At 42.9% G+C, this 27,909-nt stretch overlaps 1 protein-coding gene and 2 long non-coding RNA genes across 6 annotated transcripts; 1 reads left to right on the top strand and 2 right to left on the bottom strand.

Annotated features, from left to right (window-relative positions):
• Positions 1-1,506: 1,506 nt before the first annotated feature.
• On the bottom strand, positions 1,507-2,668 carry LOC140513735 (uncharacterized). The gene is made up of 2 exons (XR_011970296.1): positions 2,465-2,668; positions 1,507-2,154 (listed from the first exon to the last, which is right to left on the bottom strand). It is a non-coding gene; the product is annotated as an uncharacterized lncRNA (long non-coding RNA).
• A 975-nt stretch (positions 2,669-3,643) lies between these two features.
• On the top strand, positions 3,644-20,238 carry LOC140513734 (uncharacterized). Of its 2 annotated transcripts, XR_011970295.1 has the most exons (4): positions 3,644-3,727; positions 3,962-4,099; positions 17,731-17,907; positions 20,085-20,238. It is a non-coding gene; the product is annotated as an uncharacterized lncRNA (long non-coding RNA). The 2 variants fall into 2 exon arrangements; XR_011970294.1 differs by having other exon boundaries at positions 3,658-4,099.
• On the bottom strand, positions 8,960-27,552 carry ABHD4 (abhydrolase domain containing 4, N-acyl phospholipase B). 3 transcript variants are annotated; one of them, XM_072623648.1, is made up of 8 exons: positions 27,445-27,545; positions 23,255-23,459; positions 22,898-22,986; positions 21,013-21,385; positions 20,318-20,472; positions 15,063-15,174; positions 11,617-11,803; positions 8,960-10,521 (listed from the first exon to the last, which is right to left on the bottom strand). In XM_072623648.1, the coding sequence occupies exons 3-8, from the start codon at positions 22,935-22,937 to the stop codon at positions 10,432-10,434; spliced, it is 957 nt and encodes a 318-aa protein (XP_072479749.1). In that variant the 5' UTR covers positions 22,938-22,986; positions 23,255-23,459; positions 27,445-27,545; the 3' UTR covers positions 8,960-10,431. The 3 variants fall into 3 exon arrangements, with proteins under 3 accessions (XP_072479749.1, XP_072479750.1, XP_072479748.1); XM_072623649.1 differs by having other exon boundaries at positions 23,255-23,395; positions 27,445-27,463; XM_072623647.1 differs by lacking the exon at positions 23,255-23,459 and having other exon boundaries at positions 27,445-27,552.
• Positions 27,553-27,909: the final 357 nt, after the last annotated feature.

Here is a 27,909-nt window from a genome sequence, read left to right on the forward strand (position 1 = left end):
CTGAGGAATACCTATATAGAGGTGTCAACATGGCCTATAAAGTGAGGTCTGTTACCACTTTAGCTAGTCGAAGACAACAGTATTGTCCTGCTGTAAATAGGACAGCACTGTCTTGGTGCTATTTTCTGCTGAATTTACTCCAGAAAAAGGTGCAAAACGGCAGCTTTATCTGAAAAGTCAGTATATCTGGTTGACCTTGGAAGGGAAAGGAAAGAAAGAAAGAAGGGAAGGAAGAACGAATCGATATAGAGGAAGGAAACTTTATGGGGGAAGATTATATACATACAGAGTGATATTAAGGCACATATCTGTAAATGAATAAATAGGTTCTAGAAAAACTAGATTACACATTTAGGAGCATGGGAAACCAACTGGATGCTTGTCTGTATCTTAACACAAGCAAAATACCTCCATTCCTAAATGGGAATGATCAGTGCTGCCATCTTCCTTGTCTCTATAAATACCTCAAAGTCCTATTTACTCTTAAGTACAAATAACAACCTCTTTTATTCAGTATCATCGAGACTGAGACATTTCCCATAGGTGAATTTTCTTAGATCACTGAAACTTAACCACCTGTAAGCACTAGTCCATTTTTTACCTTTGTACCAGTTTGGGAAAGAACTTTCTAAAATGTATTACACAGTCCCTAGCTCACTTAAACAGAATATGTTAAATATAATTCAATTTCTTATGGATGACAGAGTCATAATTATATTATAGTCTATAATAGTGTAATGTGCTCAGGAACTATTGAGATGACTTGTAGGGCTGTTTTCCCCTACATTCAATGGCCCTAGACTATGATGCTTTTTGAGTTCCCGGGACTTCTGCTACCTCCCTTGATATCCTTCTGCGTGCGGCCACTTTTTGCTGCTGACATAGCAAGTTTGCCCCAGCGGTCATCTTTACGATGTAACTGCTGATTGTATTTTGTTGAGAGCTGGGAAATCAGTCTTTAAAGTGTACCAGAATTCTTTGCAACGTAAGAGTTAATGGGAGCAGTTCTGTGAATAAATTATGGGACTTCTGGGAATGGACTTTGGCTATTCAGAGGAAACCTTTTTTCCTTACTTCTTTTTTGACTTTGATATGAACACTGACATTATTTGATGCTGCTCAATGGATGATCTGTATGTAAGGTGTTACTGTACTTAGGTAATGGGTTTGTTTCCTAGTTTGGTTAATCTCGTTATTTCAAGGCAAACGTCTCCACATTGGCATCACAAATTATCCTACTTCAAATTATGTTGGCATGTCACCTGCAGATGAAAGGTTCATCTTAATGGGAATTCCAGTGGGTAAAGTTCATTCTTTTTCTTAAAAAGACAAAACTTTAACCCCTTGGAAGTTTGTTTTTCTTTCTCCCTTCTCCCCATTCTTGTTACCTTCTTTACTTTCAGTGATTGATCTGAGATAGACAAGGTGTTAGATAATTATAACTTACCCTTCCCAGAACTACATATATATGTATGTATATTAAAGGATCTTTTAGGACCAAAAAACTTTAAAGAACCAAAAAATTAAAATTTAATGGTGGAACCTTGACCAGTCAATGGAGAGATCTTTTTTCTTTCCTGGGTGGAAAGTTGGGGGGGCTTGTGGTGGTGTTGGGAGCAGGGGAACAACATATGCAAAAGTGAGACTCTTTTCTAGTTCAGTGCTAAGGTCCCTCAGCCTAGGGCTCAAACAGTACTCAGCTCTGGGAGTCTGTTCTAGTCCCAGCCAAGTGATATACTCCAGTCTCTTATTCCTTCTTCTCTGATTCTTGCCTCCCCGTGTGACCAGGGAAGGCTGAGTGTATTAAGGAATCAGACCCTGACAGCTAGGTATGCCCTAAATTCACATGATGGTCAAAGTTCCTCATACCCAGGAAGTCGTGGGCTTTACCAGCTACTCTGGGAGCAGCTCAGATTCCATCAGTATCAAGGACACCTGAGTCTTCCTTATCTGGTGGTACCTGTGGTTCTCCTCCTTCTCTCCCCCATCTCCAGCCTCCCATAGCTTGGAGTATGGGGGTGCAGGCATCATGGCTCCTGTGGTTGACTGGCTCTGCCAGACCCTGCTCTCATTTCTGGATGGTGGTGTGTCAGGGGGAAACATCTTTATTCTTGGACCCAGAGTCTTCTGAGGGATGAAGGAATCCTTGTTTTGCTAGAAGAGAACATAAAGAGCCAATTACTGAGGGCAACTGGCTACAGAGGAGTAGCACCATGGTATAAACTCCAGTAGAAACATGAATCACTAATTTATACACAAAGATCTCTGCAGGCCACTAGGTTTTAAAATGCAATATTATCTATGTTTTATTGTATTCTATTTATTTTGTTCAATTTTTCCTAACTGTGTTTTAATCTAGTTCAGTAACACAAGGAAGAATGCCTCAGGTCCCATCAGAAGCTATAGGACAATGAATGAGATGTTAGGAGATGCCTGGACCTCTTATGTACTGCTCATCCCCTACCTGGAAGAAAATGATCAAGTGGGATGTATGTGTTCGTCCATGTGTGTTAGTGGGAAATAAAATCTGTACATTCTGGCAAGGCTTGTGTTTATGTGGCCCAGTTTGAGGGATTAGAGAAAGACTTCTCCCTCATCTTTGAGCCTGTGATCCTAATGAGTTTGTTTTTTATTGTGGCAATTTGAAGCATATCAGTGCCCAACAAAAACTTACATACATTACATCATGTCTTTGCCACAATGACCTGATGAAGTGGGAACATTATGACGACCCCCATTTTGCAAACAGGGAAGTTGAAGCTCCGGAGGTTAAATGACTGGTAGGCAAGGCTGGTATTGGAAGTCGGCTCCTCTGGCTCCAAATTCAGGATTTTTCTCCCACTACAGCAGACTGTTTCTTGGTTTAGCTTTATTTCCTTTTTCAGGTACAAAAAAATTTAAATGAACACCCTCAAGTGACTTTGATGGGCAGTCTGATTATAAACAAAGCACTTAAACTCCTGCTTAAATTGTCCCAACAACTTTAAGAATTTAAGCTGTAGATAAGGAATTATTTAATCGAAGATTTGGACGTAGCCCCTACCTTCTCAAAAAAAAAAAAAAGGAATGTTAAGAAATATATTTTATTGCAGGTCTAGAGCCTCTGGATCACCACAGTGAGATATTTTGGGGACTCCTGTCCTCTGAGGGGAGGGGAAGGGGTTCTAAAGAAAGAGAAGAGGTATGCAGTAAAGTGCTGCTTCACAACTTTAGCCAGAGCTACTCCTGATTTTGTATATGTTTGTAGGGGGAGTGACTTGTAGGCTATGGCGCTATGCCATGTATGATCAATGTCTCCATGTTGAATGATGCTGGGTGATGGAATTGGGGTGAGTGTTGACAGGTGCATCCCAAGACAGTACCATATAACCCCTCCCCAGTGCCCTCCCCTGCCCAACACTTACAGCCCCATTTCTCCTTCGGAAGTAATGGAGGAATCTCTTTCTCCATTTTGCCTCTTCCAAGACTGGGACTGGTCCCTTGGCTGTTTTCTCTGACTTTTGGTTTCTGGAGTGGAGATTTCCCATTTTGTGCTCTGGTAACCCCTCTGGATCTTCCCTGGGTTAAAGAGGTCAAGATGTCTCAGGAAAGAGTAGTTGGAAAGGAGTTAGAAGAAGGAACTATTTGTGACTTCATTTGTAGCCATGGATACAGGAGGCAGTTGAGCCTCCTGGCTGGGCCTGATAGGAAGATGGAGTAGTGCTTGGAGAGGCAAGAGATGAGTAGTGTAAGCAAAGTGGAAAAGTAATTTTAGAGATGCTCCTTCTCAGTGATGCCATCTTGAAATGATGAGATAAGAGCTAAAAGATACCTGTCACCCTTCCTGGTCTGAAACGAAGCCTCTCCTTATTCCAATTCTGCATTTACACTACCTCTCATGCCTAAAACCCACCTGCTCTTGCAAATACCCTTCCTCTATCTTCCATGTTTAATCTGTCATTCACATGTATCCATATCACAGAACAGGAAGATCTTAAAATCGGAGGGAGAGGATTTCTGAACTGAATGAGGCAGGCAGATCAACTCCGTACGTACTGCAGCAAAAACCTAAAAATTGAACTAGACCGAATTATGAGCAGGAAATCAATGAGCAACTACAGTAAGTAACTTTTGTTGTCCTAAAACTGTACAAAAAGTCAGCCAGAAGTCCACGGGCAGTAGGAAAGGGGGGCTCCAGTAAAGGCCTGTAACCTCAACTCAGCCAGAAACACATGTAGCCTGAAGGACTCTGTATTTGGAGGAAACAAAAGTGGACGTTTTCAACTGGGACCTTGAAAACCATGAATGAGGAGCATCAGAGAGGGGTGTGGTGGTAGATGTTAGCTCTCTGGTGCCCATGACATACTTTTAAGATCAATTTGCATAATGAACATTTTCTCCATCACTTTTAAGTTCAGACAACACAACAAATCAAACCCTGATTTGTAGCTGTTAGTTTCTTGTGAATAAATGCTTACACTGAAGAGTTAACAGTCAGCTCTTTGAGAACCCCTATGAGCTGCCCCTATGGGAGCCTCTGAGAGAGACCAGCATTTGGGAGGCCACTCCAGGCCTCTACCACTCTGTCCTGAGACCAATAGAAAGGGCCTTGAAAACCCAGCAATCTGAACTTTAAAGATCCAGGATAGGGGGAGGCTAAGTCTACAAGATGGAGGGAAACCAGATCACTTAGGTCAAGGACAAGCAAGCCAATCACTCCACCTAAAGGTGCAGGAGAAGGAAGAGCCCATTCCTGGTACAAAGTCCTAGAGGAGGAGCTAAGAGTATTGTGGTAAGCAAACCCAGTGATATGCCAACCACTGTAGAAATTTATTGTAGATCCAGAAACGTCCCAACACAATTCAGGAGAGGACTACATACCATAAAGAGAGGTTCAAAGATGCTTTCCTGTCACTTCTGTTCCAGGATCTTCTGGAGCAAAGCAAAATGATTTATGCCGCACAATCATCCTTTGCACATTTGAAAGCAGACGCCTTATAAATCTTTTTTTAAAAAATATTTCTCTTATTACAATTTCTATTCCCATCATTCCTGAAATACTAAAGGTTTTGTTAAAATGAAAATGGAATGGAGGCTAATAACACATTAGGCTAATTAATACAGGAAATCTAATTAGCTTGTCAGAGTAGCCCGCACATAAGAAGGGCCCAAGAGAATGGTAGTCAGTCAACAAACATCTAGATACCTACTATGTGCTAAGTGCTAGGGATACAAAGAGGCAAAAGACAATCCCTGACCTCAAGACCTCACAATCTAACAGGGGAGACAAGAAGCAAACAGATATATGCAAATATATAGGAAATAATTTTGAAAAGGCACAAGACAGACAAGTTTCTTTTGTCTATGTCCTTAAAACGTAGGACCCAGAACTTAACAGAATATTCTAGAAGTAGTTTGATCAGGGTAGAGTATATTAAGACTATTGCTTAACTGGATCCTCCCATTTGGAATGATCTCTCCTTCAATTTCCTGTTTTACTGCATATTTGCATTCTTGCCTTGCATATATGTCTGACTATCCTGGATTCCTTTCCTTTAGTTTTATGAACTCTCTGATGCCCTGGTCACTTTCTCCCAATGTAGCTGTTGAATCAACACCACCATCATTTTTCTTGTAGGACAAAATGGAATCCAAAGTAACAATGGCTTTTACTGTTTCCTCAAACTTAAGAAGAAATGGGGAAGGCAAGCTTTTAATAGATGCTTTATTATTTGCACGTTGAGACTTTTGCAGATATCTGCATAGTTGAAGGGCTCCTTATAATTATATATTACTTTTCTGATAATATTTTGACCACATCATTTATAGCCTCCCCCTTATTTGATGTTCTGTGACCCATTTCCACAATTTTATGTCTTCAGTTTTTTCTCTTTCCACCGTGCTTCAAGGCTCAGGTGATTATAACAATAGCTAATGCTAATATGGTGCTTTATGGTTTGCAAAGCACTTTGGAGATGTTATTCAATTCTTATAAAACATCCTGGGAGAGTGAGTACTATTTCTACTGCCACTTCGGATATGGAGAAACTGAGGCACAGAAGGTTAAATGACATGCTCAGGGTAGTGCAGCTAGTGAGACTGGATTGGAAATCAGATGTTCCTGACTTCAAGTTGTGTTCTATGCACTATGCCACCCATACAGATATATAATTTCTTGACAGAACGCTAATCTTCAATTCCTTCCATTATATTTATTTCCTTCAAGCTTCTTTCTTTGATCATATTTCAGTCATAAGTCTTCCCACCAAGTCTTAGTGAACCCTATGAAATCATATTAACATCTTTATTTTAGAATTCCAGGTTCCCTTTATCACCTGCACTCTATACATTGGCATAGATATTTGAGGTCATATTAATTTTTTTACGTGATCCTTTTCTCTTCTGAAAATTCCTGGGTGTCTCCTCTTCTAGTGTTGTTTTAAGTTGTACTTGTCATTCTCCAAATGATTATACAGTTTTGCATCTTTTATCTGAGGCAGCCAGGTGGCACAGTGGATAGAGTGCTGGGCCTGAAGTCAGGAAGATTCGTCTTCCAGAGTTCAAATCTGACCTTGGACAGTTACTAGCTCTGGGATCCTGGGCAAGTCGCTTAACCCTCAGTAAATAGTAATAGTAAGTAATTTCCCTCAGTTTCCTTATCTGTAAAATGAGCTAGAGAAGGAAATGGCAAACAGTATCTCTACCAAAACAACAACAAAATAAACCCCAAATGGAAAGTCAGACATGACTAAAAACAACTTGAACAACATCCTTTATCTGGGCATTTTTAATCCTTCCCTAAAATCTTTTTGACCAAGTTAGTGAAACTGCTGTCAAACATATTCTTCTCAGTGTCACTGGATTTATTACATTCCTTGCCAAGAGTCTATCATTCAAGACAATGTGAGGACTGTTCTATTTTTGTCTTTGTATCTCCAGCAGCTGTCATGGAGGCTAGTAGACACTTAATAAATGCTTATTGTTTTTGTCAATAATGTACTAAATCATAGGCCAGAAAGCCAAACTCTGTCTTTTTGGGGATATTAACTATATAACCTGCTTTTTACTTCCCTTTTCCTTCTTTCTATTCCAAAGTCATAATCTTCAAATAGAAAGATGAAATAGCTATCCTTGTCTTAAAATCCTTCACTGTCCTACTCAGGACTTAGAAGGAGGTAGATCTAAGGAGCCTTGGCCAGCTCTTGTCATGTGTCCATTCCACAATTCAGGAAGAGAACACACTGATAGACTGACCAATCTGGGTGTACTTATATACCCTAAATAGGGAGTCAGTCACTAATCATCAGTATGTGTCTCTTCTTGCTGTAAATAACTCCAAAGCATCACCTTTACTGACATCTTTAATTTCCTTTACTGTTCAGTGGCAAATAAGATGTGAAGCCTTTAGAAATCTGGAACTGCTTTCAAAGAACTCAGCCTCATAGCTCCATTGCCACAGAATACTTCTTTCTAGCTGCATTCTTGGATTATTTCTTCCATCCTTTTTGTGGACCCCTTCATCCTCTCTGTCAAGATGAAGCAAAGGAAGGTATTGTTCAAACTCTTTGTCTTTTCCTCTAGTTGGGAACAGAGCTTACAATGACAGCACACAACTGGTGACTGCCTCAGGTGAGAAGAAAAATACAGTAGGTACTTCTGCAAGTCACTGGGAGCCTTTTCACTTTCCAACTATACCTTTAAAGAGGTCAAGTTCAACTCCTATACTCTGTGACTAGCCCTAGGAACTCCTTCAAATGATCTATGTCTTGGTTATTAATTTTTCCAGAGGACATTTGTTCTTGTCGATCCATTGTTTTGGTAGCGTTTGACGCTTCATGGCCCCATTTAGATTTGTCTTAGCAGAGATTCTGGAGTGGTTTGCCATTACCTTTTGCAGCTCATTTTATAGATGAAGAAAATGAGGCAAAGGGGGTTAAGTGACTTGCCCAGGGTCACACAGGTAAGTGCCTGGGGTCAGATTTGAAGTCAGGAAGATGAGTCTTCCTGACTCTAGGTCAGGTACTCTCTATCCACTGTACCACCTAGCTGCCCATATGGGAACTTATGATTATGTTTAATGTGATCTCAGTTTCCATCTTGAGCAGGGTTTTATTCAGACAGGTGAACTGTCGAGTTTCGAACATATGGGTATTAGTACAAATTAGGTGACTCTTCTGGGAGCTGTCCCCAAGTGATATCTGAGGAACTCAATGGGAAGATTCCATACCAACACATAACTCTGGAGACAGCAATATGGACTCACATTTTCCCACATGAGCTCCTCTAGCATAGTCTCAGAGATTATCCTGAATCCTAGGCCCTGTTCCCTTAGGAGGCGGAAGTAAACATAATATTTTGCTCTTTTCTATAGAACCATATTGGTGGTCAGACCTCAACATCTTTCTGGTTCCACAAAAGGGATTTTGGAGGTGTGGAGCTCTATTTCCAAGACTACATAACCAGGAATGTGATGTGGGAGTTGGCAGAAAATGGAGTTCCAGTTCATAGGCAGGGCCCATTTACAAGCACAGGACAATCACTCAATATACCCTTAAAGATGAGGTTAATTTGAACTCACTGGCACAGCTCACTTCCTCTTTCTTTTTGCTCTATAAAATCAGGACACAGTCCCTTCCAGCTCTTCAATTCCATTATTTTACTTGGCTGTTCTGTGTTTGATGAGGCAGCTAGATGGCTCATTGTTTAGAGTGATGGGCCAGGAGTCAGGAAGAGCCGAGTTCAAATCCAGCTCTCAGACAGTTACTAGGTACGTGAACCTGGGTAAGTCATTTAACCTGTTTGACTTAATCCACTGGAGAAGGAAATAGCAAACCACTCCAATATCTGCCAAGAAAACTTCATGGGCAGTATTGGTATGTTATGGTCCACGGGGTAATGAAAAGTCAGATATGAATGAACAATAACAATCTGTATTTGATACCATCCCCAGAGCCCTGGACAAAATATTAATTATCAATAGTTTAAGCATTTTCCTCATTTCTTTATTAATATAGAAAAAAGGGCCCCAACATGAGTGGGCTGGTACAAATATTGTTGAAATACTTGTTTAAAAAATTAGTAAAGAGGAGTAGATGGAAAATCCTCTGCATTAGGTGGCTAGTCTCACTGACACTACCTAGCACCCCAGGGCAGAGCCTACAGCAATGCCCCATTGAGACATAGGAGGTTGATAGACCAGTAGCAGGACTAAACTGGTCACACAACGATAGCAATCTTCGCACTGAGGACAAGTTGGCATGAGGTTCTCCAATAGGACCAGGGGCTCTGGGTTGGGGCTGATAGCCAATAGCAAGCTTTAGCAAGGTTTTGTTAATACTAGGGGAGTTCAGCAACGGGGGAGGAGTTGAAGTCATTGTCCTCATCTCCCTACCAGGGATCCCTCTTAATCCATAAGGGGCTTCAATGCCCAAGGCACAGAGGGAGACTCCAAAGCCTCCTAGTGAATAGTCAGGAGGGGGCAGCAGAACATGGGCTTAGTCAATGGTTTAATGCCAGCCCAAGCTGATGGGGACTGCTGTTCCATCCTAGGTGGGAGTGGAATACTGAGACATAATAGGCTGACTGCTCTGGAGTTAGTAACCCATATATATGCATATATATATGGCAGCTAGATAGAGCTTCATTCTCCAATAATACAAAATTTGGAGATGCAGTGTCATGTAGAGGAGATGCTGGACACCTCAGGAGACCTGGGATCTAGTCCCAGCTTTACCACTGACTAACCTTATGCCCTTAGATAAGTCACTTTTTTATTTAGGCTTCCACTGCCTCTTATGTAAGATAAAGAGAACAGAGGAGATCATCTCTAAGGTCTCTCCTACCTCTAAGATTTGTTAAAAAATCATTCTAAGGATTAAATTGAAAAGGATTTAAATTTTAAACTCATCCAAAGGAATAAGGATTTCAGGCCTTAGGATAGATTCAATGTAATAAAAATGGTTCTGTGCTATAGCCCAGAAAAAAAAGGTGGGAAAATATGAGATGTTTTCCCAGAGGGCAAGTCTATTCCCAGCAACAGTCATGGGAAATCCCCAATCTTCCCAATCTGGGAAAGGTTTGATAGTTCTAACCTCCTACCCTTTGGCACATTACATATAAGGAGAATAGAAATACATAAAGAGATCTCTAGATTTATGCAACACTTAAAGCCAACTCATTGTTAACACTTTGGCATCAGAGAATGGGATGGGATCTAAGATCCTTTATGGAAATCCCTAAGGTGAGGAGCTCCAGGCCACTAGTGCGTCTCATCTCCAGGATGTAGGCAGGAGGGGCTGTTCCAATATCACCATTGTCTTGCACCACCCCTGTGAAGAATATGTGATTCTGCCTAGGCGACATATTAGTTAGTGAGGGTAAGGCGAGAAGGAAGCAAAGAGGGAGATGAGGGATGAGTCTCTGTGCTCTTTTTTCTTTCCCAAGGATGGCAGCTCAGTCAACTGACTCACAGATCTGTTCCACCACAGAATTGAAGATGTGTGGTTGGTCTGCATAGACATGGTGTGAGGCACCCTCAATTGCCTACAGGAGGAAGGAGAAATAAACAGGAGTGGGATGGGGGAAATCTTCCCAGAGACTAAAAAATTCTACTACAATTAAATTCTTTCAATTTCCAATCCACTACTCCTCCAACTATACTGCTCACAAGAACTTAGAGGGCTACCAGAACTTAAGGCATCAAGTTTCCCCAAGTTCCGTGCACCAAGTCCACATTAATCCCACCTTTGGCCTGGCCCTCTAACCACGGAGCGAATGACCTAGAGCCCACACTGACCTTTGTCCATTCAAAAATACTAACTTAGGTTAATAGGAAAGATCACTGAGAAAAAAGAAAAGGTAGAATTTCAGTGGTCAGTCACCATCATCTTCCCCACCACCGTCCTCACCTTTGGTAAAAACCACAGTATGAAACAGTGGGGAAGTATTTATTTAATACCTTCTGCAGATGGTATAAACATAGTCCTAGTTGGGAATTATTCAGTGCTTGTTTTGGATACATCTATATTTAGCTATGCAATAATATGGGCCAGGCAGGGCTGAGCCAAGTGCTAGCCCAAAGGAAACCAAACTTCACAGATGGTGATTCAGTCAAAGGGTAGCACCCGAGGACCTAGAGGGTCACGTATCGCTTTGAGGCCTCAGGTTGCCTATCCCTGGCCTGGGCTTTGGGCTCCATCTGTCTGCTCATCTGTTTCTTCTTTGACATCTCAGTTAAAATCTCAATTTCTTAATGCCAGTGCATTCTCTCTGTTGATTATCTCTCATTTATCTTTGTCCGTAGCTATTGCATCTTGTCTCCTATGTTAGCCTGTGAGTTCCTTGAGAGCAGGGACTTTTGCCCTTCTTTTTGTTCTCAGAACTTTGCATGGTATCTTGCACACTGTAGGCCATCTATAAATGCTTGTTAACTAACTAAATTCTTAACTCTGATACCGAGAAAAAACTTCATAGGCTACCCCACTTGTTCTACTGTCCCTCACCAGCTAAGTCAGACATTTTTTTCCTCTTCTACTTCACATGTCCTCATCCACCTAGATAGAATCATATTAACACTGATTTTCAGCCTGCAATACTTTTTTCAGCTCTATCATCATTCCCCATTCTACCCTAACTTACCACATCTCGGACATAGGAGCCTGGCCTCCTCAGTTTCACTTTCTCTCCAGTACTGGTATCTATCCAGGTATTGGCTCCATAGATCATAGTGATTGGCATATCTTTGCGAATGAGGTGGATTCGCTCCAGCATGGGGCGCCGGGCCCAGCCAAAGGACTCCATCATAGCCTTGAATGCCGTCTCACCACTGGCAACAGAAAGATATTAAAGACCTAGACCTTCATCTGCCCATCAAAAAATTATGAATTAATGGTTTCTTTAGTCATTAGAGGCCAAGAACTGAAGAGGTCTGCCGGGAACATCTTTGTATTCCATATGATACATAGTTCCTTACCCATAATGAGCACTCAGATGTGTGGAGATAATTATCGAGGTTCCTTGTTATAAGAGATTAGTTTGGATGTAATGAAAAACTTCCTGACAGTAAAATATTGGGAGAGATTGCTGAGAGAGGTGAAACCTTAATGAGTGGGATAGTCTTCATGAAGACTCCTCAGATTGTAATTTTTCTCCCAGGGGTAAGGTAAGGCCTAAAGGCTCAAGGTTACAATATTTTTAGAACAGAATAGTTCCATATAAGGATATAAAACTGTGTAGTGTATTAGGGTCTCAATGATTGGACAAAACCTACATAATTCCTCGATGTCTTCATTTCAAAAGGGATTGGTTAGATTTCGTGTCTAGAATGTAAGACCATATTCTCAGCTAATGAGGATAATGGGTCAGTGGGGGAGGAGGGACTTGCGTTAGGGTCTATATAAATCACTGTCCTTTTCTTTGTCTTCAGCTTTCCTACTTCTACAGGTGAGCCCCACTTCTCGAGAATCGAATAAATCTCTTTTCTGTCATCACTTTGAGAGGCCTCTGAGTAATTGATTTATGTAGGGACCTGAGCCATCCCACACACTTAAGAATAACAAAAAAAAAAGCCACGGTGTAATTGTTTGTCCTTCATTCTCAAAGAGGACCCGGCATCAGGAAGGTACTACCAAGTGAACTGGATTTAAGTGACTGTTAAAACTCACCAGCCTCAATCTCTCCTCCAGAGCCTCCTCCAGACAATTGGAGATGGCCCAATACAGTGGGAGACCTTGGCCTTTTCAAGGTCTTTCCCAGGTCTTAGTTTGACTGAGGCAAGGTCCATTCAGTGATTAAGGCTAGGCAAGAAATGAGGCAAAGAATAGTCTCTTTTACCTGCTTAAAAAAAAAATATCAATCTGGGAGGGGAAGACCCTTAGGGTTTCTGGCCAAAACATAAACAACTGCTATTTACATTCACTCTGAGTCATCAGGGTTCAAACAAGGACCAAGTGAGACTAAGATTTAAAATAAACAAACCACTTACCCAATTTGAGTGAGCAATTGGTACTGAGAGAGAAATACAGAACTTATTTTACTACTTGAATGTCTCCTCAAAAGGGCTAACTGGTAACCATCTCATATAGGTATCTGCAAGGTTGGGAAGGTGCCCTTTGGGCTAGTTTAAATAAGTCTTGTTTAAAAGTCAGGAGAATGGATGGGATTTCTGGAGAGAAGAAGTGAGGTTGCACTTTGGGAGGCTAACTTGAGGCTAGGTTGCCAAGACATAGGATCCTAGGACTTCAGAATGTCAAGAGGGCTCAGTGGTCAACCAGTTGTTAACCCCCCCTCCCTCAGTCTATATATATGTGGGTTCTACCCTAGTAACCTATGGGTCTTTACTGTCCCTTTGATGGGGGAGAAGCAATGATGGGGTATGAGCCCAACCAGAGACCTTTGTCCCTTGGACCGGGAGGGTTTGGGACCCATTTGTCTGAAGGGCCCCTGGAAAGCCTGGCCTTGGGGGGCTCCTTGGATCCCCCTAATTTGATTTAGCATTCTCTTGGGTCCAGATCGCTCAGCCTGGCGCTCCCTGCCTTTGATACTTGATCGCATCAGGGTCCTATTGTCTGGACTACCGGCCATCCCATCGGGATCCTCCCTGGACTTGATCTACGTTCCAGGCTGACCTCCTACATCATGACCATTCCTGGGGCCCCCAGACTACTTGGAGACACTTGGATTCTTTCCTCAGTCTTTTTCCCTATTTAAGTTCCATCTTGCCTCCATGAAAGCGATTCAGATTCAGATTCAGATTCAATCCAGCTCAGACTCTGTCTAGCTGAGATTCTTTCTGGCCCCCTTGTTAATACAAGCGTTACAAAAGGTTAGGCTCCTTAAGAGTCAACCCAGTAGGGCGAATCTTTAATAAACTGTTTTTCGGGGCTTTAAGAAGGCTTGCGTTGAATTCATTTGAGTGTGTCGGTATTTTGGGGTCCCCAGAACCCCAATTTCAACAGCAAGAGCTCTATGAGCATTCTGATACCCTTAGGAACTGATTAGTACATGGTTACTTACTATCTTTGTCATAGAACCAAGAATTCTAAGAGCCTTCTATCTGATACCTTCAGGAGCTAGTTATTACATGAAGTTACTTACTATCTTTGTCTTAATCACATGCCCCACTGGGAACAGGGAAAGTATTTTGTAGCCTCAATAAGGGACCTGCGACAGAGAAGGATTTTATGGTGCATGGAGTAGTCTTCCACGAGTGTTCACCCATACAAAACAAAACCACCCTTTCTTTTCTCCATTACGTATAAAGCCACAATAGGGTTTGGGAGGAAAGCTAGCTGGGCAGGGCAGCGCATGGTCAGGGCATGGGGCCTGATGAGGGAGGTCAGAAGCAGGACTTTGGGGAAAGCTGGGAACATGAAGTCCTATTTTTTTCCTGTTTAGCAGTCTCTCGCTGTTCTGTTGACTGGGCTAGTTCATGCAGCTGAGGCCATATGGTGTGCTGTGTGATGAGAGCAGACTATCTGCCTTCCAAGGCCCCTTTTAAACCTTAAGACTTCATGGTTTCATAAATGAGCTAAGAATTTCAAAGCAGGAAAGACTCCGAGTCATTTGGGAGAAGCCATACATAGAAATGCATTCACTCAGACTCCAGGATTCTCCCATAATGCTCACCAAGTTTTCCACAAGGTTAGGAAAAGCCCTGCTTATCCCAATTTCAGTACAAGGCACTGACTGCATGTTCTAAGGATAAGTAAGTTAAATGCACTACCAAAGTCTGGCCTGCTGAGGTATCTGCCTGAATTGGGGAACAGGGAAACATCTTTCTTCTGGGTGGGCTGGCACCCTAGTATAGAGTTACTTTTAAAAAGATGTGTCCCAGAAGAAATAATTTCTCTGTCACTTTGTGACATCCTTTCCTTTCCGCCCTTTACTTGGTCTCCATGATATCTCTTCTTGAGGAGAGAGGGAAAGGAATAAGGAATTCTTTATAGCCGAGAAAACCAATCTAGGGAGGCAGGCAGTGCTTCCCAAGCCGTATGGCAGAGCTGGGACTTGAGACTTCCAGCCTGACCTTTCTGCAGTTTCTACACTGGCCCGCCCCCATCCGCTGTTCCCTTGGGTTGACTTACCTGGGATGCTGGGCATTGCAGTGGTAGATATACTCTGATATTGTGTCATCATCAAAGAAATCAGCAAATTTTTGCTTAAAATCAGGCCGGAATCGCTGCACCAGGCCAGGCCCTAGGAGAGAGGAGTAGGAGCAAAGAGTCTTTTCAGTGCCCAACACAAAAATGGATTACAGATATCACAAGCACCGGGCTCAGGCTGTTGTCAGAGGCAGTGTGGTGTAATGGACAGGACAGTGCTCGGGAGTGAAAAGGGCAGAATACAAAGCCAGGCTCTGCTAGTACTAGTGGCATGATCCTGGCCAAGTCACTTGACCCTGCTGCGCCTCAGTTTTCTCATCTCTAAAAATAAGGAGAATACATATCTCACAAGACAGTGAAAAGTCATTTGCAAACTTTAAAATGCCACAAACTATGGAATTATTAACCAATAAACTGCAAACAAGCAGGGACATTCATCAAACAGATTATGAAGAGGTATGAGGAAAATGAAAATAACAGATAAGTGAGTGGGGTAAGGCTATGACCGCTCCTGTGCCATTCTGAAGAATGATTTCCATAATATCGTCACCACTATTACTGATGGCTCACATTCCAATAAAGTCAATCTGACCCCAGATATGTCCGAGCTGTGCGATCTGAGGCAATTTACCTAACTTCTGTCTGCCTCAGTTTCCTCAAGTGTAAAATGAGGTTAATATTTGCACCTACCTCCCACAGCTGCCTGCACATAATAAGTATGCAATCCTTCCTTCCTCCCTCCTTTTTTTCATTTTACAGATGAGAAAACTGAGGCACTTAGCACAGCACCTGGCATTGTCAGGCCTAGAGGCCTAAGGGCTACCCGAGTCTTACCTTACCTATCGCAGGTCTTCGGCTGGCCAAACTGGATAAACGTATGAGAGAAGAGACTTTCCAGAGTCGAACAAGGGTTAGGCTTTATTCAGGGTCTTGGTTACATGTGCAGGGGGAATTCTTCCTCAGGAGAGAGGAATCCTCTTCCCAAGAAGGCAAAGATCTTACAGTAAGAGAATGGAAGTGGGAGTGGGAGAGGGGAGAGGGGCCTTCTGTCCTCTAAGGGCCCCTCAGCGCTGAGCGCCTTCAGGCTTTCCTGACCCTACTTAAGCTCTCCTGTCGCATAGTTTGCACCTGAATACCGTGCCTGTTCTCAGCCTTTAGACAACAATAGGTGTGCTCAGACCATGGATTAATCTCGAGGGCAGGATGCTCTCCCCAGCAAGTTTCCCACGGGGAAGAGGTGGAAATGCACGAGATAGCCCGGGTCTCACACCTTCCCAGCTGTTCCCTGGGGGGCCTCATGAGAACTCTAAGGTTTAGAAGTCCTCACCTTTACCTGCCCGAGACTGTCCACATGGAACTGAGCTTACACCCCCAACATGGCATATATATAGGAGGTGCTTAATAAATGCTTGCTGACTTGAATGGAGACTGTTTGCCCGAGAATACACCATGGTACTACGTGTCAAAGCCAGGACTCAAACCAGGTCCTCTGATTCCAACCAGACACTTTTTTAGGTGCTCTCCTGTTTATATTAGCAGATTGGCAAAGTACCTTCCATGTATTATCTTATTTGGGTCTCCGAACAATCTTGTGAGGAAGATACAAATATGATCCCCATTTTACATATGGAAACATCAAACCTAAAGAGACTTTAAGAGGCTCACCCAGAATCAAGAAGGCAGTAGGTATCAGAGGTGGGACCGACCCCCACGTCCTCCTGACTCCCAGGCTCCTCCGCCTGCTCTCCTCCCCCAGCCTTCTCCTTCCTACCACAATGTATCTTCTCAGTGCTGTTCCTCTAAGTTGTTCATTTTTGGCATTCAGCCACAAACTTACAAGAGAGCGACACACAAAACGTCCCTTAATTGGAAGTGGAATAGCTGACGGCCAAAGCACATGGAGTTGCCTTGATATCACTAGAGCAGCCGCAGTGTATTCAGCAAAAATGCAAGGTTCCCAGGACGTTATTCTTTCCAAAAGTTTTAAATCTCTAAACATTCCATGCTTGGAAATGAAGTGTTTCTCAATGTTACACAATATATTACTCTTCTTTCCCCACAATCAACTCTTGCTTTGACAATTTCCCACGCACATGGTTTAATTTTTTTTTTATTTGTCTGAAGCAAGGCATGGAACTAGCTGATTTTACTATCTTTCTGATTCTTGAGATCTCTGAAAAAGCATGGGCTTTCAAAATTAAAATTAGTCCTAAGACTGACTATGTAATCCAAGGCCCTCCTTTTTAAAGATAAGACAATTGAAAACCAAAGAAAGTATGTGATATATCCAAGGTCATACAGTAAGCAGACTCGCCACTTCCAACATCTCTTCTCAACTCCTTTTCATTTAGAAGAAATTTTTAAAAATTATCCTCCTTGATAGTAGATAAAAGAAGCAGCAGTGTCTCTCTGGTTTCTCTCGGGATGAAAAATGGACCTCTGATTCCAGGAGTAGAAGGAAATCTTAGATGCGGAAACTCTCTACAAATGCAGTTATTTTGCAACGTAAGGTCTTAGAGAGCTGCCTGAAGAAACAAAAGTTCTTGAACGTTTCTAAAAAATTATTGAGGTCCCCCAAGAAACTTTATCTTTATTATATTAGAAGTTAAAGCATCTTAGTAATATTATAAAAATACTTTTGGTTTTGCAGACCCTCGAAGGTGCCGCAGGGATCCCCAGAGGTTCCTGGACCACACTTTGAGAACTGTTGGTCTAGAGTCCTGGAAGCTTTAAACGTCTTGTTCAGTGAGGTCGCACAAATCACCAAATTCAGTGGCCTTTCCAATCTACCAGAAGGACCAACGGGAAGCTGGGCTCGTCCTCTCAGGTCCAGTATCTATTTTAGAAGATTCTGCTGCTTTCACTCTCCTTTATTCTGAGGATGAAAGCTATTGGATTCCCCAAATGATAAACTGCAAAAATTAGACCCAACAGTCAACTTGTCAGTCTCTCCTCTTGCCCTGTTTCATTCTTTCTCTCTCTCCTCCCTCCCTCTGTCTCCTTCTCGCCCTCTTCCCTTCCCTCCTATGATTCTGTGATCCTACTTTTTCTTTTCCCCTCTTTAAATGAAAAGAGGAGGTGATCAAAGGCCACTTACTGACCCTTCACCTCTAGTCTTTGAAACCATCTTTGCTAGAGTATCCCTCAGACTTACTTGTACCCCTGGCCAAACACAGAAGGGCTAGCAGAGGTGTGGTGGCTAGGAAAGGAAGGAAAGAGCTTGCTTCTGTGGGAATTGAGTGAACCACATTGACTAATCTTGTGACTCAATTCTGGATCTAGCTCAGTTCCTTTTTTTATTCAATTACAGAAATTGTGAAAAAACTTTATTGTACTGTTTGAACCTAGTCCTGTGTGGCTAGAAGGCTGGACCACCTCTACCTGTTACTCACAGACCCTTAACTAAGGATCTAGAGGTCAGGAGTGGGGAACCTTCTTGGTTTGGCCTTCTAGGTCCCTTGTGTGTGGTCTTTTACAGAACAATTCCTTTTATGAAGGGGATTGTTCTGGGAAGTTTGGATTCAGTCAAAGGGCCACATGTGGCTTCGAGGCAGCAGATTCCCATCCCTGACTCAGGTTATGCTGACCAGAGACCTGGTCAGATCTGAAAATTGATGCAAGGATTTTTCTCACAATTATACGTCTCAAGCTATCCATGTTTTACCTGAAAACTGGCCCATACTGGTATTCTTTCCATGTTCCTTTGATTGAATTAAGACACTGAAGGGGAGTGGGACACTCTTTTTCTGATTTCAGGGAACTGTACCTGTTAGCTCTCCCTCTTCCAAAATGGAAAGTTCCTACTCTTTCCTCCAATTAGAAATTGGATTATCTAATTTTTCATTCTGCTAAATATTTTCTTTTAATTAATTGGTCTTATTAACACATAAAAATAGGTCTTACACCATATTCCGGGGCTTTGCATTGACTGTAGAGTCCACTGACCCGTTATTATGCTTGTTTGCTGATAAATTGCATAGCTCGGATTATTTCCTCGGCTATTATTAATTATTCACCATACCTCAGTGATGCTGAGAACTACAGAAGGACTCTAGTCTCTGCCTATTCTTTTCTCTCTGTCTTTTGCCTTTCCTGGCTCCTGGTTTTCAGATGCTTAAGTTCTCCTTTAAGCTATCTTTTAATGGGATCCAGAAATATTTTGTTCCTCTGAGAGGTAGCTTAGCTTAGTGCATACAGAGCTGGCCTTTGGGCCAGGAAGATCTGCCTATGTGACCTTGAGCAAGATGATTAACCTACCTCTCAGCGCTCTGAGCCAGTGGTGTCAAGTTCAAGTAGAAACAGGGATCACTAATTCATACATAAGAATCCCTGCTAGCTACATACTATTGACTTAGTTTTTAAAACATAATATCTATTTTATTGTATTTCTTTTTGCTAACTATTTCCCAATTAATTTTAATTTGATTCAAACTACATCTGGGAGTGCTATAGGCCACATGTAATCCATGGGGGCATTTGACATTTGTGTACTAGGCAACCCTTAGAGAAGACTAAATTGTTGAGAAGCTGCATGTTTGGAGGGCGTTTCCTTATCTGGGTTTTCCCTCCACCAAAGAAATAATGATCTCGTGAGTCTCCAGCTCAAGAGAAATCTGGAAGACACAGCTTGTGTGTTTATCCATTAACATGGAGGATAATTTACGTTTTATTTCTTCAAAGTGAAAAGATACCCAGGAATGGAGAAGAGCTGTTGGAAGGTGGACAGCAAGTTGGTAACCATGCAGAAAACACTGCATTTACACCCAAATGATGAAGGCTCAAATCCTGGCTCTGTTGTGACTTCCTGTGTGACTTGGGGCAAGTCATTTCACTTTGCTGGGCCTCAATTCCCTCATTTGTAAAATGAGAGGGTTGGACTGGATGCCCTCTGAGGTCACTTCCTGGAGGACATCTACGATCCTATTAGAAATCCAGCTGTCTCATACACAGTGTAGTGTACTATATATAGTATACAACTAATTCTGCTTTCTGTGTTCCTTGCAGGTGAAGGCATCTCCCCTGAAGATGGAGACCATAGGACTCTGAAACCTCTGATAAGAGATGCCAGATTTAGCTCAACAGTGAAAGATGACGATGCTACCTTTGAACGTTCATGTTTGCGTCTCTACTTTTCAAGAATAAAGTGTAAATAAATAAAGCGTGGTGGCACGGGGCTTCCAGAATAGGATGGGCTACGTTTAGGAAGATGGTGATGTTTTCCCTCCTAAGTTACTTACCCCAGGGTCCTGCCACCCTTAAGACAGCTAAAGGATTGGAACGGCCCAGGACAGAGATAACAGCCTTGACCCAGGTTGGGGGTGTCCGGATTTCACTGGGGTCAGTAGGTCGAAGGGGGAAACCCCATGGGTCCACCAAGATCAGGTGTTTGACTCTACATTAAGACAGAGAAAAGATGAAGATAAATGTGTTTGGCAATGATAATCCTTTAGTCTTCTCAGAAGGAAGAAGGACTGTTGGACTAAGACAATGGCTTTGACTGGGAAGCTCACGGTGACTCCATAGTCCAGACAAACTAGACTACTTGCTTCTCTTCAGACACTGAATTCCATCTCCAGTCTTTGCTGGAGTACAGGCTGAGCCTTACTCCACAGACCTCCTCCTCCCTCAACCTCTTCCTCTCAATTCCTTGACTCCTCCAAAGCTCAGCTCAAATCCTACCTCCTACGCAAGGCTTTCCCTCACCCCCACCAAAAAACCAAAAACAAAGCAGCTTTACGTTTATCTTGTATATATGCTATATCTACTTATATGTCTCCCCTTATAGATCCGAAGCTCCCTTAGAATAGGGACTTTTTTTTTGTCTTTCTATCCCCAGCACTTGGCATATGATAGGCTTTTAATATGTTTATTGATTGGTTGATGAGTGGAGTGGGCTTTCTGTTGAGGCAAAAGGAGGAGGCTCATCCCTTACCTTTCAGGATACTTGATAGAGTAAGATGTGGCGAGGAATCCTCCTAAGCTGTGCCCCAGGAGAATCATGTTGGGGATACCCATGGTCTCCCTCCAGGTCTCTATAGAGGTCACAAATTCCTCCTCGGCACCCTGGGCATCACGGGGAAATATTGGCCTGGAGCTTCTCCCAAAGCCCAGCAGGTCGAAGGTGTGCACTGTACGCCGAGTACTCAGTGAATCCATGTTTAAGATCCAGAGACCCACGCCACCCCCAAAGCCATGCACCATCACCAAGGGCGTGCGGTCCTCCAACTCTGGGCTCACTGTAACGGTCCAGATCTTGTTATGATTTGGGAGGGACACATAGCGGGCCAAGAACTTATTCTGGAGACCTAAGGAGAGGGGGAGTCCATGGAAAATGAATAGTCTTTCCATTGATGATATTACAGCATTGGCTAGACTTTCACCATAGACTCTTAACCACCTTCAATACCGAACCTTTGACACTGGCGACTTCCCAGCATTCTTTTCTATGCTCTCCTGTGTCTCTACAGAGTAAAATTCAACAACTTCTTGTCCCCAGTATAAACTGAAATTTTCCCTCTGTCTCATACCCTATTTCTTAGTTTGCCCTGTAACCAGGAAGTATAAGAGAAGAGGCTCTTTATTTCAATTCCTTCTCAGAACTGACTGCATGGTTTCCTTTGGGCTAGCACTTTGGCCAGTGGCTAATCTGCATGTCTGGCTTAGAATATAGTCTAAGACAGCTCAGGGCAGCCTCTCACTAGCTGTGAGGTAGATATTTTTTACTTCTGTGCCTATGTTTCCTTGGGTCCTGCTGGCTGAGAATCCCAGCTCCCTTAACAACTATGGGGGGAAGGGGGGTTGCTTACTAATTCTGGAACACAGCCTAGCAATGAAGGAGTAGATTTTTTTGTCATGTGTTTATTTTGAAGAACGCTTGTCTGGAAAGTGGACTTGATTTCACTACCCTAAGAGATGTGAAGCAGAGGATGGGACTTGGGGTAGTAGGGTTGGTGGCTGGGAACAGCCTGATCTTTAGGATGAGGCCAGGGCATTATAATGTTAACATTGTGATCAGGGACTATCTTTTGCCTCTTTGGTATCCCCTAGCACTTAGCACACAGCAGGTACTTAATAAATGTTGAGGGATGAACTGATAATCGTATGGCTTGCTTAGGGTAATAAAGGATGTAGAAATTACACCTAGGATAGCCTTGGGAGATGACATCTGGCAAATGAGGATGATTTTGTGATTTAGTGGCACAGGAAAGAGCCAAGATGGTAGGAGCTGGGAAATGCGATTATGTGGAGCTAATGGGGTTAACTCTCTCCCAAAACAGCTGTAGTAGCCAGATAAGTGCTGGTGTATGATAGGGGAGAATATCAAAAAAGTGAGATGATGAATAGCTGTGCGTGTGACAGTGAATGTGCTGGAGGAGTTAAGGTGGGATGCATTATGTCTGGAAGAGGAACTCTGGCCCCGGTGTTAAAAAAAATCATCCAAAAAAATGATCAAAAAGGGAAGCGGGCCAGTCATCTAGCAAGAGAGGGGGATGGACCGGTAACCAGAGAATGCTGAAGGAACCAGAAGAAAGCCTCCAGTGTACTGGGTAGATACTTTATGAAAACAATTTTATGGAAAGACAAAAAAAAGAATTGAATAAAATGAGTTAGGCATGGAGGGGTGCGCCTTGCGACTGTAGATTTATTGAACGGTTAAAGTAAAAGGAGTGAAAGTTGAAGAACCATTATTCTAAGGATCTATCCCTTCCTCAGCTACCTCCCCTTTCCTCTGGTTTGCCCAGCTAATCTAGACCATGGGCCTGTCACACATCCTTGGGAAGAGCCCTGAACAGAACAAGCTGATCTTGCCTACTTACACTGTAGGATCCTCGCTTCCACATTCTTCAGCTGTGACATCGAAGTCGGACACCAAGTAGGTAGCCAGCTACTCAGCCAGCCTTGAGGCCTGGGATCAGGGAGAGACATAGATGCATAGAGATCATATTAGAAGGGGAAGACAGATTCACTCAGCCTTGTTGATAACCACATAATATTTATCAAGCAACAAAGGTTGTCTCCCTGCCTGCCCTCCCCACTCCTTTGTGCCAAATCTTCACAACCAGCACTCTTTTCTATATAACTGTTAAAACCGTTCTTTTCCTTGGGTTAGTGGCTTATTTACAACAACACACACTACTAATATTACCTATTTACATGCAGAAAATGTCACTCACCTATATTCAAAGAGATCAAGAACCGAACACTTTTTTTTTCGTGATCCTTGAGGATGACCTTCACTAAGCAGGCTAAATTACCATGAGGTCTGCCAGCTTTTCCAGAGTAGTAGGCCTGGCTTTCTCTTGCCCTTTCTGCTCCTAAAAATATGACCCCCAAAGGTTACGAGCAGATGTCCAATTTCCTTCTGGGGGTAGTTCAACCCTGAATGAAGCAGTGGGGAACACAAAGGAGCAGAGGATCGGTGTTGGGAGAACTGGGTCCAAGTTTTGGCTCAGGCTCATGGGGTGTAGGTAAGTCACTACCCTCTGTGCCTCAGTTTTCAAATTATGAAACTGAGGAGGATAAGCCTCTACTTCTCATAGGTGCAATGGAGACAACTGAAATAATCAACCTTATTTCTCCTTCATGTGCAACAGAGTCATTCCTTTTCCCTCCTGTGTTTTCTTAAACTTTCCAGAACTCTGGTCTAGAGGGAAAAAATCCCAGGTAAGTAGAAGAGAATTCCCTTTTTTCAATGTGAGCCATTGGCAGGGATTCCCCCCTGCAGTAGGGCTATCCTAATCATTATCTTCCAAGATGGGAACACTTTTCCTGGCACCAGCAAGGATCGCAAAAGGTCATTTGGTCTACCCTCCATCTTTTAAGGCAATATAGTAGACAACATATAAACTCAGGACAGTAGCACAGAGAAAATTCTCTGATGCTCACTGTGACATGGAGATGACCCTGTGTTGTCTGTGGTCAGCCTAGCAAAATACAGAAAGACTCATCACTAGAAGCCATCAGATGAAGACCTTCCTTTGTTCATAACTCATTACCTAAGGCATTATGGAGTGACCGCAACCTGTAACCGTGGAGCAGGCACCAACTGATAAAAATCATTGTTCTTACAAAGCTATCAAGCGTGGACAAAAAAGCACAGACTAACAGCCATGAGCCCTGGATTCTAGTCCGAGGGTTCCTCCCAATTTCTTGGGCAATGTTGGACATACCATTTCAAATCTATAGGCCTAGTTTTCTTATTTATGAATGATAGTATTGGAAAAGATGATCTTGAAGTCCCCTTCTAAGATTCTATGACTCTAGGAGAAGGAAGAATATTGGAACTGAGAGAAGACCTGATGAGTAGATAGAAGGAGGGACATCATAATGGCTGTGTGACTGTACACAAGACACTCAACCGCTCAGAGCCCTGGGAAACCCTCCAAGACTGTAAGCGGCACAGGCTGTGCCTACCTGCATTTGGAGAGAGAGAGTTTCTTCACCAGAGTTCCCTTTATTAGTGAAATTATATTCCTATTCCCTATCCCCCATTTCCTCCTTTTAGGGAGTATAACTAGGTCCAACAGAAGGCTGTTGCAAAGAGGTAGATTTTGGTTCAATGTACGGAAGAAACCTTGAATAATCTGATTTCTCCCAGAGTGGAATAAGTTGTCTTGCAAGTTATCACTTGGGGGTAATCATGTGGAAGTCAGAGGACCACTTGTCAGGGATGTTACAGAAGAGATCACGTTCAGATACAAGTTAGATTTGAGATCCTCTCAAGTCCCTATCCAACTCTGAGATCTAAGCACCTTGAGAGATAATACCCCAAAGAGGGCTGTCCTTTACTTTGGCATGGTTGTTGTGTGTGTCTGGCGGTTCCAAGATGCTGCAGCACAACAACCTAGTGAAGGCCATAATGCAAATATGATCATCTCCATTTTACAGATGAAGGAAAGCTCAGAGAGGTTAAATAATCTGCCTAAAGTCGCATTGTGAAGCCACTTCTGGGTTCAGAACTTCTGACCCTGCTAGTTCTGTGCTCTTTTGGCTACCTGAGACTGGCCTGGGACTAGAACACAGGTTGTCTTTTAAATATACCCTTAACATCTCTTCTATACAACCCTAATCTGTTAACCAAAGAGCAAGACACTTTGTGCTCATGCCATCTGTGGTTCCTTGTCTGTGGAGTTGAGTTCATGATCCAGCCCCAACAGCCTTGTTCTCTACCACTGTGACCCTCTGTGTAGCCAGCCCATGCCCAGCAAAATTAGACTACTAGCTGTATCTTGCATGTGCTGAGTTTCTTCTACTCCTCATAGTTTTCTCCATCCTTCCCTCTCCTATGTCCTTCACTCATCCTTCATAGATGATCTTAGACTCATAGATCTATTCTGACCCTCTCATTTTACAGATGAGGAAACAAAGGGTCAGGGAGGTTAATGACTTGCTCAGGGTCACATGGGTACTAAGCATGGGAAGCGAGGACTACTCCTATCTCCTTGGAGAAGCTTCCTGTGTAAATACCCCTGTCCACAGTTATCTTTTTCTCCTATGGCACTCACCAACTGTATCACTTACTGGCTATGAAATATTTTTTTATGTATTCCATGTCTCCGAGACGGCAATTTCGGTCTTTTTTTGCTACTTAATAAGACTGGCCTGTGATTAGAACATAGGTTGTCTTTTAATTGCACCCTGTAAATCCTTGAGGATAGGGACCGTAGCTTACACTCTCTAAACCCGAAAGCCTTGAACATCATATTCAGTATTCAATGAATACTGTTTAAATTTAAAAGTGTTTAAAAAGTCACCAAATAATAATCCATCATTTTATTAAGCAGTCACTATGTTCCAGGAGCTGTGTACTAAGCATTTCACAAATACCATCTCATTTGATCCTCACAACAACCCTGAGGTTGAGTCACTTGTCCACTATCACACAGCTAGTTAAGTGTCCAGGCCAGATTTGAATTCTGGTCCTCCTGACTCCAAGTGCGGTGCTCTGCTCACTATGCCACCTAGTTGCCTCTCTACTTCTAACAATCAGATCACCCCCCCAAAAAAATTGGCATGGGTGACCTCATGAGGTAACCCTAGTGATAAGGATTTCCCTGTCATTAGATGTAGCCAAGACTGTTAGAGATTTCATAAAGGAGATTCCTGAATGGGATGGGAGAGGTTACATATGTTGTCCATTGCTTAGCCTATTTGGGTTTTTATTTCCTCACCTGTAAAAGCAGAGGGCTAGACGAGATAAGTTTACTATTGTACCACTGTACTAGCTGACGTGTATGAGGATTTACAGAGCATTCCAAATAGACTGTCTCATCTGAGACATTCTCACAACACCATACAGCCAGGAGCACAATTGTTATCATCCCATTTTACAGGTGTGGAAAGTGAGGCTCCGGGAGGTTAAGTGACTTGTCCAACTACTAAGTGGCAGAGCTGGGTCTCAAACTCAGGACTTCTGATGTTAGCCCTGGAGTACTATGAGTCTCCAGAAGCTTTCTGCTGAGAAAGCTATGCTCTTTGGGATTTCTTAAGAGCTGAAGGAAGGCAAGTCTTTTCCTTTCTCTTTTTTAAAGGACATTTTGCTTTAGGAGATGCGAGCTCTTTAGTTCTGAAAATGAGGCAACTACACATGCACCAGAACGAGGGTAGGCTCTGTACCCATGTAAGGGAGGCATGGCTAGGTGCTGAGTCATTCTTCAAAAAGTAGTTGCACTTCATCTGAGGGGAGATGGCTCAGATAACAACACAGAGACCCCAAACTTGACTAGATGAAGTGAGACCACTGCAACTCTAAATCCAAAATGCTATATTGTGAGGATAATTATTACCCATTTATATGAAGTAGCTAGGATTTGGCTTGGGGAAGAACCAAATGGATCCCCATATCCTACTCTTTCTGGCACAGAAAAATACTCCATTCCTTCCAAAGCTCTTTCTAACCTATTCAAGTGAAAGATGTCCTTTCTCTCCAAAACTCTTCACTACCAGGGTTCCAAAGGCATGTGGGAGATCATTCCAGGGGCAAGTGAAAAATTAGCTTCCAAGCTCTTCCTCCCAACTCCAGCCCAACCAATATATCACATCCACGCATCTTCAAAAAAACTACAGGCATTCAAGTAAACCCCTCAGCAGCAGGGATCTTAGCAACAACAGGATGGAAAGCAGGAAGAGAAAGAAATACAGGCTAATGTCAGAAACATAACTTTCAGCAAAGCCTCTCTGTGCTGACTTACCCCTACATCCCTTCCTTCTCTTAGCTAGGGCAAGAACCTTCCTCCCTCCCCGTGGAGGAAAACTGAAAAAAAAGAAGGTGGGGAATGTCTAAAAGCAGGTCTCTACATCACAGGGTCCTAAATTTATGACCACAGAGAGAAATAGAAAGAGAGAGACAGGGAAATAAACTCACTGCTGCTCCAGATCGTCAGCCATAGTAAACAAGCCTGGCCGGGTAAAGAAGGGAGCCAGCCTATCCCTCCTCCTGACGGCGGCACCAGCTGACCTCGGAAAGCATTGGCTAACAAGGTGGGGCGTGGCCAGAGGGGCTTAGGGGACGGGCGGGATAGGCAGAAAAGTGGGTGGGGCGAAGGGGATTATGAATGGAGTGGGTGGGGTTCAGGTAGGAGTGGGGGAAGTGGAGAAGTAGGGAGGGGACAATGGCTCCAGTGACATCCTCAAGAAGTCCTAAACTATTCATGCCTCTTAACGTCTATTGTACTAGCCCTGAGAAGCAGAGCCTCTCCTACCTGTGACCTTCAAGCTAATCTTCTGTGACTTCCTTGACCTTGATGTTCATTTTAGCCAGTACAAACGTTCAATTCAGTTCCACTAAAAGACACCAAAGCATAGCCTATGAAGCTGAAAAATGAGGGCT

Source organism: Notamacropus eugenii, chromosome 7 (genome assembly GCF_028372415.1).
Source record: "Notamacropus eugenii isolate mMacEug1 chromosome 7, mMacEug1.pri_v2, whole genome shotgun sequence".
NCBI classification, from domain to species: domain Eukaryota; kingdom Metazoa; phylum Chordata; class Mammalia; order Diprotodontia; family Macropodidae; genus Notamacropus; species Notamacropus eugenii.

Excerpts from the sequence above, each read along its gene's own strand:
- ABHD4 (XM_072623647.1), bottom strand. The coding sequence starts at position 27,467 with ATGGCTGACGATCTGGAGCAGCA. Across the intron at positions 20,473-21,012 it reads TCTATCAAGTATCCTGAAAG|AGTCAAACACCTGATCTTGG; the intron begins GTAAGGGATGAG and ends GTCTTAATGTAG. Across the intron at positions 10,522-11,616 it reads GCTCCTATGTCCGAGATGTG|GCAATTGAGGGTGCCTCACA; the intron begins GTAAGTTAGGGT and ends TTCCTCCTGTAG.